The sequence below is a fragment of the Lolium perenne genome, chromosome 1 (assembly GCF_019359855.2).
Source record: "Lolium perenne isolate Kyuss_39 chromosome 1, Kyuss_2.0, whole genome shotgun sequence".
Classification (NCBI taxonomy): Eukaryota; Viridiplantae; Streptophyta; class Magnoliopsida; order Poales; family Poaceae; genus Lolium; species Lolium perenne.
The window spans coordinates 228,202,675-228,222,311 of NC_067244.2; the positions used below are offsets into that span (position 1 = coordinate 228,202,675).

At 50.0% G+C, this 19,637-nt stretch overlaps 1 protein-coding gene and 2 long non-coding RNA genes across 3 annotated transcripts; all 3 read right to left on the reverse strand.

Moving 5' to 3' along the window:
- Positions 1–1,206: 1,206 nt before the first annotated feature.
- LOC139834270 (uncharacterized) lies at positions 1,207–2,010 on the reverse strand. The gene has a single exon (XM_071824764.1). The coding sequence runs from the start codon at positions 2,008–2,010 to the stop codon at positions 1,207–1,209; it is 804 nt and encodes a 267-aa protein (XP_071680865.1).
- A 1,892-nt stretch (positions 2,011–3,902) lies between these two features.
- Positions 3,903–6,243, reverse strand: LOC139834738 (uncharacterized). Its single transcript, XR_011750459.1, has 2 exons — positions 5,256–6,243; positions 3,903–4,392 (listed from the first exon to the last, which is right to left on the reverse strand). It is a non-coding gene; the product is annotated as an uncharacterized lncRNA (long non-coding RNA).
- A 10,130-nt stretch (positions 6,244–16,373) lies between these two features.
- On the reverse strand, positions 16,374–18,727 carry LOC127327024 (uncharacterized). The gene is made up of 2 exons (XR_007868333.2): positions 18,587–18,727; positions 16,374–18,047 (listed from the first exon to the last, which is right to left on the reverse strand). It is a non-coding gene; the product is annotated as an uncharacterized lncRNA (long non-coding RNA).
- Between the last annotated feature and the right edge of the window lie 910 nt (positions 18,728–19,637).

Consider the following 19,637-nt stretch of genomic DNA (forward strand, 5'->3'; position numbering starts at 1 on the left):
TCATCGCTCTTTGGCATCATCGTGTAGGTCACACCCCCGCCATCACAGCATGTCACGTCTTCAACAATGCAAGCTTCTACATTGTTAGGCTACCGTTTTATGTCCCATGTGTCATGCATGTTAGTTAGAAAAACATGTTAAGCTCCCGTTTTATAATTCTACCACATATAAAGTTTGCGGTTTTGCTATATCTCAGTCAACACTGAGAATTCCTTAAGTCCCAGTCACCCAAGAAATGCACTTAAGTTGCACTTTTCTGATAAAAAAATGCAATTGTGGAACTGATCCGAGTTGCACATTTTTTTGAACTGCAGTTGCATTTTTCTGAGGTGACTGAGACTTGAAAAAAACTCAGTTGATTGAGACATAGATACACCCTAATGTTTGTCCATTTTAGCTATCTCTATAATTCTGGGCTTCATTACTATCTTATCATCGCAGATGATTTTCTCCCTCTTTTTCGGAGATTTCCTCTTCATAAGAAATCTGATTTTTTATTCTTCCCTTCCCCGCGGGAGTGCATGCAATCCAAAGGGAAGGCTAATTAATCGGATATTAATTACAAATTGATCCTTATCAGCGGAATTTCCTGGTTTTCGTATACCCAGTCCAGGAAAGACATTTATTCAGTACTGAACACAATTCATAACCATATCACAAAAATTACCGAGTAATAATCATCGTGCACCTGCGCCTCTATATATAAACACTTGAACGGTGAAACATAGCTTCAGAAATATCAAGTAGAAAGACAGCAGAAGTTTGTAGTTCAGACTAGCAAACCACTCATCATGGCGCGTGTCAAGAACAACGCTCATGTTCTCTGCATCCTAGCGCTTGTGGTGATCTCTATGTTTCATCCTACAGAAGGGAGGGCTATTGGTAAATTCATTTCTTGGTCTATATACTATCACTCAGTTCCATAATATAATTTGTAGGTACTATGAGAACCCCATTTGATAAATTGTGTTTCCCATATTTTGAATGTGTGGACTCTTGGCAATATGCCGTTGATGACTGCAACAAACAATGCAAGGAAAAAGGCTATGACTGGTACAAAGGGTACTGCAAGAATTTTTGAGAATTCGGCAGGTGAGCTGCTCGATATATTAATAGAAGATGATTCCGAATACAACGACAAGGGACGACATCAACAACACGATCAAGCAGGTGGATGCCAAGCCACTGCTGAGAAAAGCTAGGCGACTACTCGCGAGGTGAGGAGATCTTCGCCCCGCCCATGCGGTCCCAAGCCACGGCCTCGTCCGCAATCTTGGCGATCAAAGACTCTAGCGTCGAGGTAGACGCCCGGAAGGTACGGGCATTGCGCTCAAGCCAAATGTGCCAGAGGACAAGCATAGCCCAGGACCGCACCCGAGATGCTTCGGCGTTTGGTCGCCCCCTGGTCAGGCAGCCCAACCAGTCGACGACCATGTGGTGCACGTCCCAGGTGGCAGGGTTCAGGGTTGGCGCCGCCGCAAGCGTGGCAACCTTCTCCCAAATCCTGCGCGAAAGGGGGCACTCGACGAATAGATGCGCGGTAGTCTCGAGGTTGCGCATGCAAAGTGGGCAGAAGTAGTCATTTGGCCATTGCCGCGCCAGAAGTCTATCAGCCGTCATCAGCCGATTCTGAGCGAGCAACCAAGCGAAGAGCCGGCATCTAGGGGTAGCCCAAGGCTTCCAGATGAGCTGGACAAAGGGTGACTCCACCGCGCCCGCAAACTGGAGACGGTAAGCGGAGGAGGCCGAGTAGACACCGTCGCTGGAGAAGCGCCAAGTGAACTTGTCTCGCATCCCCGGGGAGAGCTGCGCCAGTTCCAGCAGCACTCGAAGAGCCACGAACGACTCCAGAAGAGGCGGGGAGACCCGCGCGCGCAGCTCCTGCACCCAGGTCCCATTTCGCAGGGCATCACGCACGCAACGATGTTTGCGACGCGAGAGGCCGTAGAGGGCTGGGGCCAAGGACCTAGGGGATGCCCCGAAGAGCCAGGAAACTAGCGGTGGCACCATCCCCAATGTCCACAGAGGTAGCCATGGCAAACAACTGGCGGTCCGAGTCGTCGCAGGGGACCGGGAGGCCAGCCCAGGGCCTCTCGGGATGGGTGCGCTGGAACCACAACCAGCGGAGGGGAAGCGCGCGGCTGAAATGCTCTAGATTGAGGACGCCCAGGCCACCAAGATCGCGTGGGCGGCAGACCCTAGCCCAGGGGACCTTGCAGCGCCCGCCAGAGCAGGTGACGTCGGCCGCCCACAGCCACACACGTTGAATCTTGTCGACGGCCTACACAAGCCACACCAGCGGGGCGAAGACCGAGAAGAGGTAGGTCGGCAGCGCAGAAAGGACAGCCTTGAGGAGCGCCAAGCGGCCGGCGTGCAAGAAAAGGCGAAGCTTCCATCGCGCCAGACGGCTCCCCAACTTGTCGATGAGAGGCTGGAAGTCAATCCGCCGCGGGCGGTGGAAACCGAGCGGCAGGCCCAAGTACCGGCAAGGGAAGGAGCCCGTGGCGGATCCCAGCGGCGACGCAATGGCTGCAAGGTCTAGCCCCTGGCAGCGGATGCCGAAGATGGTGCTCTTGGCCAGATTCACGTGGAGGCCAGAGGCAGCGCCGAAGCGGAGGAGGATAGCATGCACGTGCTCCATCTCAGCGCGCACCACGTACAGGGAGCAGCGCAGCTTGGCCTTTGTGCCTCGCAGCGGGGAGAGGAGCCCAGCGCGAGTGGCAAGGTTGAAGAGGCGGTGCAGGGGCAGCGCTCTCGTATCTCTTGGCTTCGGGCGGGAGATGCCAACACACGCTTCTTCCACCTCAAGGCTAATGGTCGGCGCAAAAAAAACTTCATCCATGCCCTCAACCACGCCAGGGGCACGGCCACGGAGCAGATCGCAAGGTGGCATCTGCTGTTGCGAGGCTGCTTCCTGAAGTGAAATTCATGTTCTATCATGTGATAGAAAACTTTTTCAAAACTAGCCTGAAACACAGTAGAGGTACTTCATTCAATAATTTCAATAAATTGTAATATTAAATTAATAAGTAAAATACACGACTGGTCCTAAAACTATTCGAGGAGTGTCAAGTTAGTCCCAAAACTATGAAAGTGCTTATTGAGGTCCTAAAATTTGTTAGGTATGTCACTTGAGGTCTCATCCATGCTACATAGCTTTGACTTGCACAAGTGCCAGGTTGACCATTTCCAGGTGGTAATATTTTACACAAAAGCCCCTCAAAAGTGTTATCTTTCAAATATGTACCCCTTCTTTTCCATCCCTGTCATAGTCAGCCACCATCACAACGTCAAATTTTTTCCTCGGATTTTCTTCGGCTGAAGCAGGGTATGTTTTTTTTTCCAAATCATTTTCTAGAGTCCCTCTCCTAGGGATGGGCATTTATTTTAAACCAAAAATTTGGTTCATTTTTTCCTATTTTTCTATATTTCAGTTTATAAAAAAGAGGCATTGAAATAACATCGGTTTTCTAATTAACCATCAGTTTGGTTAACTGATAATTCGGCTCGGGTTTCGGTTTTACACCGAAATGGGGAAATAGCAATACCAGACAACAAATCAGAAATAAGTTGTAGATCCTAATGCCCGTCCATTAGATCCACGCCACACAGCACGTTCCAAGAATCATGCACTAGTCAATCAAATACATGGCTAGCTAGCTCAGGCAACTTGAATGCATTTGGTGAAAAACGAATCTTGAATACATGATGTTTATCTTTAATACGTACACATAGAACATGACAAGAAGCATGTATATAAATGGTAAACACTTTCTAATTATGTACTTACGCACCAGACTGCTTACAGCTGAAGTGCATGGTATCGATAGGAATAGAAGGGAGTGTCTAACCATCATCTAGCTGAAAATGCAATTCGGCAAGTCAGATTTTGACTCCAGTAGTACTCATTAACTCAGTTTTCCCCGCTTCCATCCTCATTCCAATCAGTCCGGGAGTTGGAAAAAACCAATCCATTCATTACACTTGAGTCCGGTTTTCTGTCCAGTTATTTCAATCTCTACTACCTTTCACTTAATCAATTCCCGCCTTGCAATTAAAAACATGGACTAGAAAAAAAAGGAAAGTTCATGCGAACAACAAAAAAATGGGCCTCCTATTTCTGGGCCTGTCTACGAACTACCACCACGTCAACATCTCTCTTCTTTCTCCTCACGCAAATACACCGGAACCAAAGAGGACGGCCACCAAAACAGGGAAACTAGACGAGGATCATTGGGGAAAGAAAGAGAGAGATCCAAAAATGTGCAACAAAAACTTCTGGATCTCATCCACTCTCTGCACATGTTTTTCACCACCGCACACCTCCTTGCCAGTACATCTATCTGCATAATTCTTGATCTTGAAATGTAGCCCTCTATGAATTGTTTTTATCTGCATAGAAATAGTCGACAGTATTATGAAAAAAATACAAAAACCCTCATGATTAAGTGAAATAAAGCCCATAGCCAAGCATCTTAGCACTGATGAGTACAAAAATATAGAAGGCTGCAGTCATTTCTGAAAATAGGCTACCTAATGAGCAAAATACAGGTAGTCATGTACTAAAAATTGCACTGAATACTAAGATCACTACTCACACTGAATCAGATTTACACTAACAAAAAAAGGTGACTATATGATAACCTAAAAACTACAATACAGACAAACTGAGAAATAGACTACAACTCTAGAATGCATAGACATCCTTAGGTGACTAATAGACTGCAACTTTGGAATTAGCTCTACCTAGCACTGAGTATCACTAATAGGCACACATAGTAAAACTGGGTGGTGTGCCATCGCTAGAGACAATGAGTGTGACACCATTTTCATGGATGTCGGTTATCTTCAGTACGCTGCTGAACCTCTCCTCTCTGAACTGAATGCCTTGCTGCAAGCTATCCAGATCGCTGACCAGATGGGAATTGGTCAGGTTGTCTTTGCTATCAAGTACTCGTGCTGGCCATCAACTCCAACAAATATGACCTGTCGCCACTAGGTGCTCTGTTCTGTGAGGCAAAGTTCCAGCTACGTACGTGTTTCAGCAAGTATGAGATCATTTATGAACCACGAAACTGTAACAAGGCAGCTCATGTGCTGGCCGTATTAGGTGCAGGTGGGGGTCAAAAATATTACCAGGTTTGGTTAGATAACCCCCTGTTGCTGTAATTCGTGTTCTGTTCAGCGACTCTGCTGACGAAAGCTACTGGAATGTGAGAGTTCTACACCGGAAAAAACTGGGTGGTGTGGCATACCCGTCATTTTCTGTTATGTCCAAACTTCTATAGCGTTGTACAGCAACTCTTGGAATTAGCTTCTAGTACCCATGGTGATGACCTGAGAATAAAGTGAAGAGTTAAATAAAGAAGAAGAATTAAAGAGATAGATTGGTAGAGACTAGGGTTCTACCGGGTTTAGGGCGGAGGTTGTAAGGGTGGAAGTGAGGGCGGAGAGGTTGGGGAGCTCGGCGCCGGCGGCTGGGCGCCGTCGCGGAGGAAGAAGGAGGCGGCTAGGGTTGGTGCGGCGAGGCTAGGGTTCTCCCGTCTCCCTTCAGGAGACGAGACAGTAATGATACTGAATTATTGTCTGATTAATCTTGAAGGGATACAAGTGTTTATATAGGAGGACGGCCTCCTCGAAACCCTAATTTACTTGGGCTAAGCCCCTAATTTACTTGGGCTAAGCCCATAACTAGCCACTAGTGGGCTTCCTACGTGTATAGGTCAGACCGACCATAACATCTCTCCCCGCCTTCTCAAATAGCTCGTCCTCGAGCTGAACTTCTGGAAACTGCTGGCGGAGATCTTCAAGCTTCTCCCAAGTCGCCTCGTCCTCGGGCAGGCCGGTCCAATGCACCAAGACGTGCCAAACACCACGGCGCTGCTAGGCCTTCAACACGCGAGCCACACTCGCCGGGGCAGGCTCTAGACGCCCATCCGAAGTAGGTGGAAGAGCTGGTGGTGCAGAAGGAGGGTCGCCCCGGTAGGCCTTCAGGAGGCCGACGTTGAAGACGTCGTGGAGGCGCGAGCCTGCAGGCAACTCAAGGCGGTAGGCGAGCGTGCCTATGCGCTCCAGCACACGGAAAGGACCAGCGTAACGAGGTCCCAACTTGCGCCTGGAGCGTGGGTCCAAGGACTGGGTCGTCCGGTGAAGAAGGCGTAGCCAGACCCAATCGCCCACCGCGAACTCCGCCTCGCGATGGTGTGCATCATAGTATTTCCTGGCCAGCTGCTGAGCCTGAAGAAGTCGGCGCGCGCCTCGGCGATATCTCGTCGCGGGTACGCAGCGGGTCATCCGCCGTCTCGGTGCGGGCCGTGCCAGCCGTATAGGGAAGCATCGCCGGTGGTGGCCTCCCGTAGACCACCTCAAAGGGAGTAGCGTGCAGCGCGGAGTGGTAGGACGTGTTGTAGCAGTACTCGGCCCACGCCAGCCAGTCCACCCAAGCTCGTGGACGATCCCCGGTGATGCAGCGTAGGTACATGGCGATGATCTTGTTGACGACCTCGGACTGGCCGTCCGTCTGAGGATGAAACGCCGTACTCATGCGGAGCTTCACGCCTGCCAACCCAAAAAGGTCCCTCCAGACGTGACCCGTGAACACAGGATCACGATCACTGACGATGGAGGATGGAAACCCGTGGAGGCGAACGATGCCGTTGAAGAAAGCGCGTGCCACGGACGCCGCCGTATAGGGATGGCCGAGGGCGATGAAGTGCGCGTACTTGGAGAAGCGGTCAACCACCGTGAGGATGACGGACTTGCCGCCAACCTTCGGCAGCCCCTCAATGAAGTCCATCGAGATGTCCGCCCACACCTGGGACGGCACGTCTAGTGGCTGTAGCAAGCCTGCCGGACGGAGCGTCTCCGTCTTGTTCCGCTGGCATGTGACACACGCCCGCACCCAGTCTCGCACCAGGGCGCCATCCCCTGGAATGTAAAAATCAGCGCGGAGACGGTGCAGGGTCTTCTGGCGCCCTCGTGACTGCGAGAATGCGCCAAGGACAAGGCCTGGTGGCGCAGTCTCCATGATCCGGCACGAAGATGCGGCGGCCATGGAGGAGTAGTCCCTCGTCCGGGCGCCAGGGCGCGGCCAGCTCGCCGTCGGCCGGGCGGCGCGCGCGTGCTGCGCATCCGCAGCCGTGGCGATAGCGCGGCGAACCTCGTCGATGAAGGCGAAAGATGGCCCGGAGTGGATGCGGAGGGCTGCACCGATCGTGGGTGCGTCCGCGGCATCGTCAACGTCTCGGCGGGACAGGGCGTCAAGAATCGTGTTGAGGCGGCGGGGCGGTACTCGACGGTGAAGTCGAAGCCGAAGAGCTTGCTGATCCACCGGTGTTGCGGCACGGTGGAAAGGCGGCGATCCGGCAAGAACTTCAGGCTGTAGTGGTCCGTGCGCACACGGAATGTCCGGCCCCAAAGATACGCCCGCCGGTGGCGCACCGCTGGACCAGCCCGATCAGCTCGCGCTCATATGCGGCGAGCTTGTGGTGGCGCGCGGCGAAGGGGCAACTGAAGAAGGCGAGTGGACCCTCGCCCTGGTGAAGGACGGCGCCGAAGCCGATGCCGGACTTCGGCGAAGCAGGCGCGTGAGGGGTGCGGCGATGAGACCGAAGTCCTGGATGTAGCGCTGGTAGTATCCGGCGAGGCCCAAAAATCCGCGAAGAGCTCGTGGCGACTGGGGCGTTGGCCAGGCGGCGACGGCAGCGACCTTGTCCGCGTCCATCGTGACACCGTCGGCGGAGATGACGTGGCCCAAGTATGCGACGGAGGTCGTGCCAAACGAGCACTTCGAGCGCTTGAGGTGAAGACGATGCGCTCGAAGCTCGTTGAAGATGATGGCCACGTGCTGCAGGTGCTCCGCCCAGGATGCGCTGTAGATCAAAATATCATCAAAGAAAACAAGCACAAAGCGGCGTAAGTAGGGGCTGAGCACGTCGTTCATCAGAGCCTGGAAGGTCGCCGGCGCATTGGAGAGGCCGAACGGCATCACCAAAAACTCGTAGTGGCCATGGTGAGTGCGGAATGCCGTCTTGGCGATGTCGTCCGGGTGCATGCGCACCTGATGATAGCCCGAGCGCAAGTCGAGCTTGGTGAAAAAGCGCGCGCCATGCAGCTCATCCAGGAGCTCATCCACGACGGGGATGGGGAACTTGTCCTTGGACGTGACGGTGTTGAGGGCGCGGAAGTCGATGCAGAAACGCCACGTGCCGTCGGTCTTGCGCACCAGGAGCACGGGGGCGCAGAATGGTGACGTCGAGATCCGTATGATGCCCTGTGCTAGCATGACCGCCACCGGCGCTCGAGCTCGTCCTTCTGCGGTGGGGGTACCGGTACGGCCGCACAGCTACGGGTGCCGTGTTCGGCAGCAGGTGGATGCGGTGGTCACAGGGTCGCGAGGGAGGGAGGCCCTGCGGCTCGTCGAAGAGTTCGCCGTGCTGCTGCAGTAGGGCGGCCAGGAGCGGATGCGCCTCGTCTAGCGCGGCGGCCATCAGGTGTAGCTGCGGGGATGTGCCAGTGCTGCCCACGCCCGTCCAGTGAACACGGTGGCCGCCCTCGCGCCAGAAGATGAGGGACAGCACGTCGAGGTCCCACAGGATGGGGCCTAAGGTGCTCAGGAAGTCGAGGCCGAGGATGAAGTCGTAGCAGCCCAAGTCGATGCCGACGCAGTCGATGGAGAACGGCTCGTCGCCTACGAGCACGGGAACCTGTCGCGCCACGCCCTGGCATGTAAGACGATCCCCGTTGGCGACGGTGACGCTATACTTCTCCGATCCCGCCGGCTGGAGAGCGAGGCGGCGCATGGCGATGTTGGACAGGAAGTTGTGCGTGGAGCCCGTGTCCACCAGCGCAGTGAGACGCTCCCCCTTGATCATCACCGGAAGCAGCATCGTCTTTGCCGTTTTGATGCCCGCCATAGCATGGAGAGACACGACGAAGGCGGACGCGTCGACTGGCGCGTAGGTCGTGACACCGGCCTCAGTGACGGTGGCGTCCGCGAGCTCGGCGGTGAGGGCCTCAACGTCGGCGTCGTCGATGGTCTCCAAGTAGAAGAGGCGGGCGCACGTGTGGCCCGGCGCGTACTTCTCGTCGCAGTTGAAACACAGCCCCTGGCGGCGCCGCTCAAGCTGCTCCGCAGCCGTCAGCCGTTTGAAGGGGCGAGTTGGCGCAGGAGGGCCTGCGGGCGCAGCGGCCGGTGCGGGGCATGGCGGGGCGGTGGGCGTCGGAGCGGGGCGGGGCGTGGGACGAGCGCTGCCACGCTGCGCGTAGACCTGCTGCATAGCGAGGGCGCGCTGCTCGTAGGCTCGTGCGTAGTACATGGCCGTCTGCAGGTCCGCTGGCTCGCGCATCACGACGTCGACGCGGATGTAGTCGGGGAGGCCGCCGACGAAGAGATCGGCGCGCTGGCGTGCCGAGACGCCCGGGGCATGGCACGCGAGCGCTGAAAGCGGTCGGCGAAGTCTGGACCGTGGTGGTGAAGGCGAGGCGTCCCGGCTCGGCGAGGCGGCTGCCACGGAGGGTCGGCCCAAACCGGCGGAGGCACAGGTCGCGAAACGCTCCCAAGGCGGAATCCCGCCTCGTCTGCTCGAGGGCGTAGTACCAAGTCTGCGCGGCGCCCGTAGGTGATAGGAGGTGATCCATGTGCGGTCGGTGCTGAGCGTCCGCTGCCCCCGAAAAAGCTGCTCACACCGGTTCGGCCCGATTCGGGGGTCGGTGGCGCCGTCGTAGGTGGCGAACTCCAGCTTCGTGAAGCGGGGCGGCTGCGGTGCCACGGGCGGGACCTCGGGGGTGTCCTCCTGGCGGCCTGGGTTGACGGACGTGCTTGCGGCGAAGGGCCCCGCAAACCCGCCAGGACCGCCAGGGCGATGGGCGGGCGGCTGGACCGTCGTCCGCGGCGCAGTATGGGTGTAGACGGGTGATACGCGTACAGCACGCGTCCGTTGGGAACCCCAAGAGGAAGGTGTGATGCGTACAGCGGCAAGTTTTCCCTCAGTATGAAACCAAGGTTTATCGAACCAGTAGGAGCCAAGAAGCACGTTGAAGGTTGATGGCGGCGGGATGTAGTGCGGCGCAACACCAGGGATTCCGGCGCCAACGTGGAACCTGCACAACACAACCAAAGTACTTTGCCCCAACGAAACAGTGAGGTTGTCAATCTCACCGGCTTGCTGTAACAAAGGATTAGATGTATAGTGTGGATGATGATTGTTTGCGAGAAAAACGGTAGAAACGATGTGCGATGAGATTGTATTTCAGTATAGAGAATTGGACCGGGGTCCACAGTTCACTAGAGGTGTCTCTCCCATAAGATAAACAGCATGTTGGGTGAACAAATTACAGTTGGGCAATTGACAAATAAAGAGGGCATGACCATGCACATATATATTATGATGAGTATAGTGAGATTTAATTGGGCATTACGACAAAGTACATAGACCGCTATCCAGCATGCATCTATGCCTAAAAAGCCCACCTTCAGGTTATCATCCGAACCCCCTCCAGTATTAAGTTGATAACAATAGACAATTATCGATACGTTGGAGACGTATCAGCATCCCCAAGCTTAGTTCTGCTCGTCCCGAGCAGGTAAAACGATAACAAAGATAATTTCTGGAGTGACATGCCATCATAACCTTGATCATACTATTTGTAAAGCATATGTAGTGAATGCAGCGATCAAAACAATGTATATGACATGAGTAAACAAGTGAATCATAAAGCAAAGACTTTTCATGAATAGTACTTCAAGACAAGCATCAATAAGTCTTGCATAAGAGTTAACTCATAAAGCAATAATTCATAGTAAAAGCATTGAAGCAACACAAAGGAAGATTAAGTTTCAGCGGTTGCTTTCAACTTGTAACATGTATATCTCATGGATATTTGTCAACATAGAGTAATATAATAAGTGCAATAAGCAAGTATGTAGGAATCAATGCACAGTTCACACAAGTGTTTGCTTCTTGAGGTGGAGAGAAATAGGTGAACTGACTCAACAATGAAAGTAAAAGAATGGTCCTCCATAGAGGAAAAGCATCGATTGCTATATTTGTGCTAGAGCTTTGATTTTGAAAACATGAAACAATTTTGTCAACGGTAGTAATAAAGCATATGTATCATGTAAATTATATCTTACAAGTTGCAAGCCTCATGCATAGTATACTAATAGTGCCCGCACCTTGTCCTAATTAGCTTGGACTACCGGATCATCACAATGCACATGTTTTAACCAAGTGTCACAAAGGGGTACCTCTATGTCACTTTGTACAAAGGTCTAAGGAGAAAGCTCGCATTGGATTTCTCGCTATTGATTATTCTCAACTTAGACATCCATACCGGGACAACATAGACAACAGATAATGGACTCCTCTTTTATGCATAAGCATGTAACAACAATTAATAATTTTCTCATATGAGATTGAGGATATATGTCCAAAACTGAAACTTCCACCATGGATCATGGCTTTAGTTAGCGGCCCAATGTTCTTCTCTAACAATATGCATGCTTAACCATAAGGTGGTAGATCTCTCTTACTTCAGACAAGACGAACATGCATAGCAACTCACATGAAATTCAACAAAGAGTAGTTGATGGCGTCCCCAGTGAACATGGTTATCGCACAACAAGCAACTTAATAAGAGATAAAGTGCATAAGTACATATTCAATACCACAATAGTTTTTAAGCTATTTGTCCCATGAGCTATATATTGCAAAGGTGAATGATGGAATTTTAAAGGTAGCACTCAAGCAATTTACTTTGGAATGGCGGAAAATACCATGTAGTAGGTAGGTATGGTGGACACAAATGGCATAGTGGTTGACTCAAGTATTTTGGATGCATGAGAGGTAATCCCTCTCGATACAAGGCTTAGGCTAGCAAGGCTTATTTGAAACAAACACAAGGATGAACCGGTGCAGCAAAACTCACATAAAAGACATATTGAAAACATTATAAGACTCTACACCGTCTTCCTTGTTGTTCAAACTCAAAACTAGAAATTATCTAGACTTTAGAAAAACCAAATATGCAAACCAAATTTTAGCATGCTCTATGTATTTCTTCATTAATGGGTGCAAAGCATATGATGCAAGAGCTTAAACATGAGCACAACAATTGCCAAGTATCACATTACCCAAGACATTTATAGCAATTACTACATGTATCATTTTCCAATTCCAACCATATAACAATTTAACGAAGAAGAAACTTCGTCATGAATACTATGAGTAGAAACTAAGGACATACTTGTCCATATGCTACAGCGGAGCGTGTCTCTCTCCCACAAAGTGAATGCTAGGATCCATTTTATTCAATCAAAACAAAAACAAAAACAAACCGACGCTCCAAGCAAAGCACATAAGATGTGATGGAATAAAAATATAGTTTCAGGGGAGGAACCTGATAATGTTGTCGATGAAGAAGGGGATGCCCAAGGCATCCCCAAGCTTAGACGCTTGAGTCTTCTTAGAATATGCAGGGGTGAACCACCGGGGCATCCCCAAGCTTAGAGCTTTCACTCTCCTTGATCATGTTGCATCATACTCCTCTCTTGATCCTTGAAAACTTCCTCCACACCAAACTTAGAACAACTCATTAGAGGGTTAGCGACAATAAAAATTAACATGTTCAGAGGTGACACAATCATTCTTAACACTTCTGGACATTGCATAAAGCTACTGGACATTAATGGATCAAAGAAATTCATCCAACATAGCAAAAGAGGCAATGCGAAATAAAAGGCAGAATCTGTCAAAACAGAACAGTTCGTAAAGACGATTTTTTAATAAATACTTCCGTTGCTCAGATCAGAAAACTCAAAACTAATGAAAGTTGCGTACATATCTGAGGAACACGCACGTAAATTGGCATATTTTTCTGAGTTACCTATAGAGAAAACAGCCCAGATTCGTGACAGATAGAAATCTGTTTCTGCGCAGAAATCCAAATCTAGTATCAACCTTCGATTAGAGGCTTCACTTGGCACAACAAAACACAAAACTAAGATAAGGAGAGGTTGCTACAGTAGTAAACAACTTCCAAGACACAAATATAAAACAAAGTACTGTAGCAAAATAACACATGGGTTATCTCCCAAGAAGTTCTTTCTTTATAGCCATTAAGATGGGCTCAGCAGTTTTAATGATGCACTCGCAAGAAATAGTATTTGAGGCAAAAGAGAGCATCAAGAGGCAAATTCAAAACACATTTAAGCCTAACATGCTTCCTATGAAAAGGAATCTTGTAAATAAACAAGTTCAAGAAGCATGATGCAACAAGCATAGAAAGATAAAACAAGTGTAGTTTCAAAAATTTCAGCACATAGAGAGGTGTTTTAGTAACATGAAAATTTCTACAACCGTATTTTCCTCTCTCATAATAACTTTCAGTAGCATCATGAGCAAACTCAACAATATAACTATAACATAAAGCATTCTTATCATGAGTCTCATGCATAAAATTATTACTCTCCACATAAGCATAATCAATTTTATTAGTTGTAGTGGGAGCAAATTCAACAAAGTGGCTATCATCATATATAGGAGGCATATTGTAATCATAAAAGAAAATTTTCTCCTCAATGCTTGGGGGACTAAAAAGATCATGCTCATCAAAGCCAGCTTCCCCAAGCTTAGAATTTTCCATAGCATTAGCAACAATGGTGTTCAAAGCATTTATAGTAATAACATTCCCATTAGCATGCATATAAAGTTCCATGGGTTTTTTAATTCTCTCTTCAAACACATCATGTCCTAATTCAAGATAAAGTGCATAAAGATCTCTCATATTTTTGTTGTTTTCCATTATACTTAACTAGTGAAATAGAAACATGCATGATATTAAGTAAAGTAAAACAAGTAACTAATTTTTTTGTGTTTTTGATATAGCAAACAAGATAGCAAATAAAGTAAAACTAGCAACTAATTTTTTTGTATTTTGATTTAGTGCAGCAAACAAAGTAGTAAATAAAACTAAGCAAGACAAAAACAAAGTAAAGAGATTGGGATGTGGAGACTCCCCTTGCAGCGTGTCTTGATCTCCCCGGCAACGGCGCCAGAAAAAGAGCTGCTGGCGCAAAGTTGACGTGGGAGTTAGAGATCTCTGTGGTGTAGCTTTTCTTTAGTTTCCCGGCAACGGCGCCAGAAAAAGAGCTTGATACGCGTACAACACGCGTCCGTTGGGAACCCCAAGAGGAAGGTGTGATGCGTACAGCGGTAAGTTTTCCCTCAGTATGAAACCAAGGTTTATCGAACCAGTAGGAGCCAAGAAGCACGTTGAAGGTTGATGGCGGCGGGATGTAGTGCGGCGCAACACCAGGGATTCCGGCGCCAACGTGGAACCTGCACAACACAACCAAAGTACTTTGCCCCAACGAAACAGTGAGGTTATCAATCTCACCGGCTTGCTGTAACAAAGGATTAGATGTATAGTGTGGATGATGATTGTTTGCAGAAAAACAGTAGAACAGTATTGCAGTAGATTGTATTTCAGTATAGAGAATTGGACCGGGGTCCACAGTTCACTAGAGGTGTCTCTCCCATAAGATAAACAGCATGTTGGGTGAACAAATTACAGTTGGGCAATTGACAAATAAAGAGGGCATGACCATGCACATACATATTATGATGAGTATAGTGAGATTTAATTGGGCATTACGACAAAGTACATAGACCGCTATCCAGCATGCATCTATGCCTAAAAAGTCCACCTTCAGGTTATCATCCGAACCCCTCCAGGTATTAAGTTGCTAACAACAGACAATTGCATTAAGTATTGCGCGTAATGTAATCAGTGACTACATCCTTGAACATAGCACCAATGTTTTATCCCTAGTGGCAACAGCACATCCATAACCTTAGAGGTTCTTGTCACCCCTCCAGATTCACGGAGACATGAACCCACTATCGAGCATAAATACTCCCTCTTGGGGTTACTAGCATCAACTTGGCCAGAGCATCTACTAATAACGGAGAGCATGCAAGATCATAAACAACACATAGATATAACTTTGATAATCAACATAACAAGTATTCTCTATTCATCGGATCCCAACAAACGCAACATATAGAATTACAGATAGATGATCTTGATCATGTTAGGCAGCTCACAAGATCCGACAATTAAGCACAATGGGGAGAAGACAACCATCTAGCTACTGCTATGGACCCATAGTCCAGGGGTAGACTACTCACACATCACTCCGGAGGCGACCATGGCGGCGTAGAGTCCTCCGGGAGATGATTCCCCTCTCCGGCGAGGTGCCGGAGGCGATCTCTGAATCCCCCGAGATGGGATTGGCGGCGGCGGCGTCTCTGGAAGGTTTTCCGTATCGTGGCTCTCGGTACTGGGGGTTTCGCGACGGAGGCTTTAAGTAGGCGGAAGGGCAGGTCAAGAGGCGGCACGAGGGGCCCACACTACAGGGCCGCGCGGCCAAGGGGGGGCCGCACCGCCCTAGGGTGTGGCCACCTCGTGGCCCCACTTCGTCTCCTCTTCGGTCTTCTGCAAGCTTCGTGGCAAAATAGGACCCTGGGCGTTGATTTCGTCCAATTCCGAGAATATTTCGTTACTAGGATTTCTGAAACCAAAAACAGCAGAAAACAAAGAATCGGCACTTCGGCATCTTGTTAATAGGTTAGTTCCAGAAAATGCACGAATATGACATAAAGTGTGCATAAAACATGTAGATAACATCAATAATGTGGCATGGAACATAAGAAATTATCGATACGTTGGAGACGTATCAACGGGCGCCGCGTCGGTCCACGTGGGAATCGGCGAGGGCGACGGCGGCCACCACGCGGGCCGGCCCTGGGCGGCGCGGACGGAGGCGGGCGGTGGGGCGGCGTAGCGACGCGGGCGGCGGCGCGGCGGCGGAACCGCGGTCGGTGGGGGCGGCGGCGGAACGGCGGACGGTGGGGGGCGGCGGGTCTTTGGCCGGCCCCGATCTCCGCGAGCTCGAAGCGGATGGCGCGGAGGCTGTCAGCGAGGTCCGCCAAAGTAGCGGGCAGGAGGTCGAGGCCCGTGGGGACGGCGGCGGCCTGGTCTCCGTTGGCGGCGGCGGCGGCCCCCTGCAGCGCGTGGGCGCCGGTCATGGCGGCGGAAGTGATGTTGGTGGCGGCGGTGGACGTGGCGGCGATGGTGTCGACGGGGGGGCTGTTGGAACCCATGAGACCTAGGCAATCTGATACCAAAGTGGTAGAGACTAGGGTTCTACCGGGTTTAGGGCGGAGGTTGTAAGGGTGGAAGTGAGGGCGGAGAGGTTGGGAAGCTCGGCGCCGGCGGCTGGGCGCCGTCGCGGAGGAAGAAGGAGGCTGCTAGGGTTGGTGCGGCGGGGCTAGGGTTCTCCCATCTCCCTTCAGGAGACGAGACAGTAATGATACTGAATTATTGTCTGATTAATCTTGAAGGGATACAAGTGTTTATATAGGAGGACGGCCTCCTCGAAACCCTAATTTACTTGGGCTAAGCCCCTAATTTACTTGGGCTAAGCCCATAACTAGCCACTAGTGGGCTTCCTACGTGTATAGGTCAGACCGACCATAACATAGATATATAATAATTTAGAAGTATCAGTTCCTAGAGCTTAAGTGCAAGGCCAATTGGACTTGTTCGTTGGATGTTACATCTGGAAGAATGTACGAATCATGACCCTATCAATGACCGATCCGGGCACAAGAAATTTCTAAGCAAGCTAAAAAATGAAAAAGGGGCGTGTACTTAAACAATACCGCAGACTAAAAAAGTGCGCGGAACTGAGATACTAACAAAGCTACTTACTAACAAATGGCCATGGTTGTCATCATCTTCTTCCGCGTAGTCGAGGGAGCACACGGTGAACAGAAAATACTAATCATAAAACGGAGAAAGAAACTGAGATAATGAAGAAGGCAAGATTGAGCAAATAAAGAACAGAAAGTAATAAAATGACATAGATGAGCTGGAGAAGGAATGACTGAGCAAAGAGGAATCCAAGAGAGAAGATAAATAATGAAGAATGAAGAATGAAGAAAAAGCTTGAAAGAGACAAACATGAACTGAAGAAAGAGACATAGATAAACTGAAGAAGAAAGGACTAAGCAACGAGGAATGAACAAAAATGAGACAACTTAGAGAATCAAAGACTGAAGGGAAATAACGAAACTCCAAAAATATGAGAGAATCAAAGCTAAAAAATGAGAACGAAGACTAAGGCTGAAAAACTGAATGCCTGGGTTAATGATAATTTATAGAAAGACTAATATCTGAAGAATACTTAAAACTGGAGATAAGACTGATAGAAGACTGACTGAGCAAACAAGACTGACAATACACAATAAACTAAAGAAAGAAGATTGAACAAATATTTGCTAAACTGATAGACTAAGAATGATAATACTAAGAGAAGAGTGACTGAACAAATAAGACCAAGAATGGCTAAACTGAAGAAATAAGAGGTAAACTGAGAGGATGGGATACTAGAATGGTGACTAGTATGACTGAACAAATGATAATGAGGGGCTGAAGAAACTGAGCATAATGAGGAAAATGAAAGCTGAAGAATGATAATTGAGGACTGGTCAAAGAGAAAACAGAACTTAGTGAAAGAGGAAACTCCCGCCGGCATGATAACCCATTACTCCAAGTGGGCGTGGATGCCCGCCACACGATCCTCGTAGACGTCATAGGCTAACGCCTCAAGGTGTACATGGCAGGCTTCAACAAATGATAAGTGGACTACGTCGCCGTGTTCCTCAGCATTGCTGGTAGTTTGAATACATCCCCAAGGGCACCTGCAGGATCCTCTTCAAAATCCTTGACAGCACCGGTTTTTCCACAATTTAGAGGAAATTAATAGCTAACGGATGAATAAAAATCAGATTTTGGTACTTCCTCACTTGATGCGTTGTTTTGCTCGTGGCTCTCAACACTGGATTAGACACGGTCGGACACTGAATAACCATAAGGGGATTAAATTTACCTTCATATGCAAATACTGAAGCAATGGTTCAAACCAAATCATCCAATGCACTCTCAGAACTTCGGAACATATGCTCACTGATGGCATATCCCTGTATCACATATGAACATATTTGCTCACTGCTCAATGCCAAATAAGTAATTATGTTCAGTTCATGGGGAAACAAGACAGAATAAACCATGAATTAAAGAACTAAAGTGATTCCGTGTGACATTAAATTAAGTAGCACTGACTTACCCATCAGAGTCTCTCCACTTTGCCAGAACAGCACAAAAATCACATGCGAAACATACGGAAATCCCCTTAATATGTGACTCGCAAACCTGGATTTGACGTACTCATGTGCTCAAAGGCTATCTAAGAGTGGGACTGCAAATTATCTCATCCTGGTAACCATAATAAATGGGGAAATTTCAGCCAAAACACACCCCGCTCACCTCGCACCTCGCAAAATAAGAAATCTGACGCCCAGAATCAACCCCCCTACGTTCTCACAGATCTGGATCCCCAAAATCAAACCTCCCCGCATATTATCAAAAGCTCCAAAAACACGGAGCGACCATGGTGCCGAGCAGAAAAAAGCTCGTCGGGAACTGAGGAAGGCGAACTATCGGCAAACTGGTGACGTACCCTGCCCGCCGGTGCCGGTAACTTCCCCGGCCTCCTCGATCCGTCGGTCTCCTCAGCGTTCTCTCCGACCTCCCCTAGCTCTTCCTCTTTCAGTGAATAGAGAAACAGACACGGCGTGGAAGGGAATGACGGCCCAAAGAAATGATCGGAAAAAAAAAGAGCAAAGGAACCGGGTTGTCTCGGTAGGAAAAAAAACCAAAACAAGAACCAACCCGACAGCTGAAGCAAACAACCTCGCGCGGGGGCATCGTGATTCACGCTAGATTCTGCGATTGAACGGCCACAGATCTGACTGATGGCGAATTGTAAAATAAGCTAGCTGAAATTTAGCAAAAGTGTAGGAATAATACCTGTCCTCCCGCAACCCTCCTCTCCTCCCGCGGCGCATCCCTAGGGCGCCGCTGGGGGATCAGATCCCGTCGCCCAAACACTCCCTCCCCCTGATCCCCTTCTCTTCGCCACTGCCGCTGGCACCGGCCGCGGTGGCGGCGGCCCCTGGTACCGAACGGTTCTAGGGGAGGTGGATGTGGCGGCCATCTCCTCGATGCGGCTGGGGCTGGGTCGTCGGAGACGGACGCGGGCGGTGGTCGGGGCCGCGTTCCCCGGCCAGGCGGCGGCGACGCTCTTCACCGGGCCTTCGTGGCTGCAAGTGGAGAAGGTCTACCGTGGGTCTAGGCTGCCCACCTAGACCGGTCGTCTTCCCACCGGCGCGAGCGGGCGTGGGCCGGTGGATCGGTCGGTGGAGGGTTGCGGAGAAAGGGCTACGGCAGCGGCGGTCCTCGGTGGTTGCCGCCGGCGGCGGCCTCAATGCAGTCGGTGGCGGCACGACCAGGGCCTGATCGCGGCTATGTAGCCTGCTGGTTCCCGCACCCCAGGGTCGGTCGTCTTACCGGATCTTCGGTGTGACAGGAGGCGAGGATGGCCGTTTGCGTGGGGGCTCGGCCTGTGTAAAGGCGGTGGTCCTAGGGTTCCTCACGCGCCAAGACGAAGATCTTCTGGATGTTGATCTTCTTGATCGAGACGGAGTGATGAGTTCCGGAAGGCTCCTATA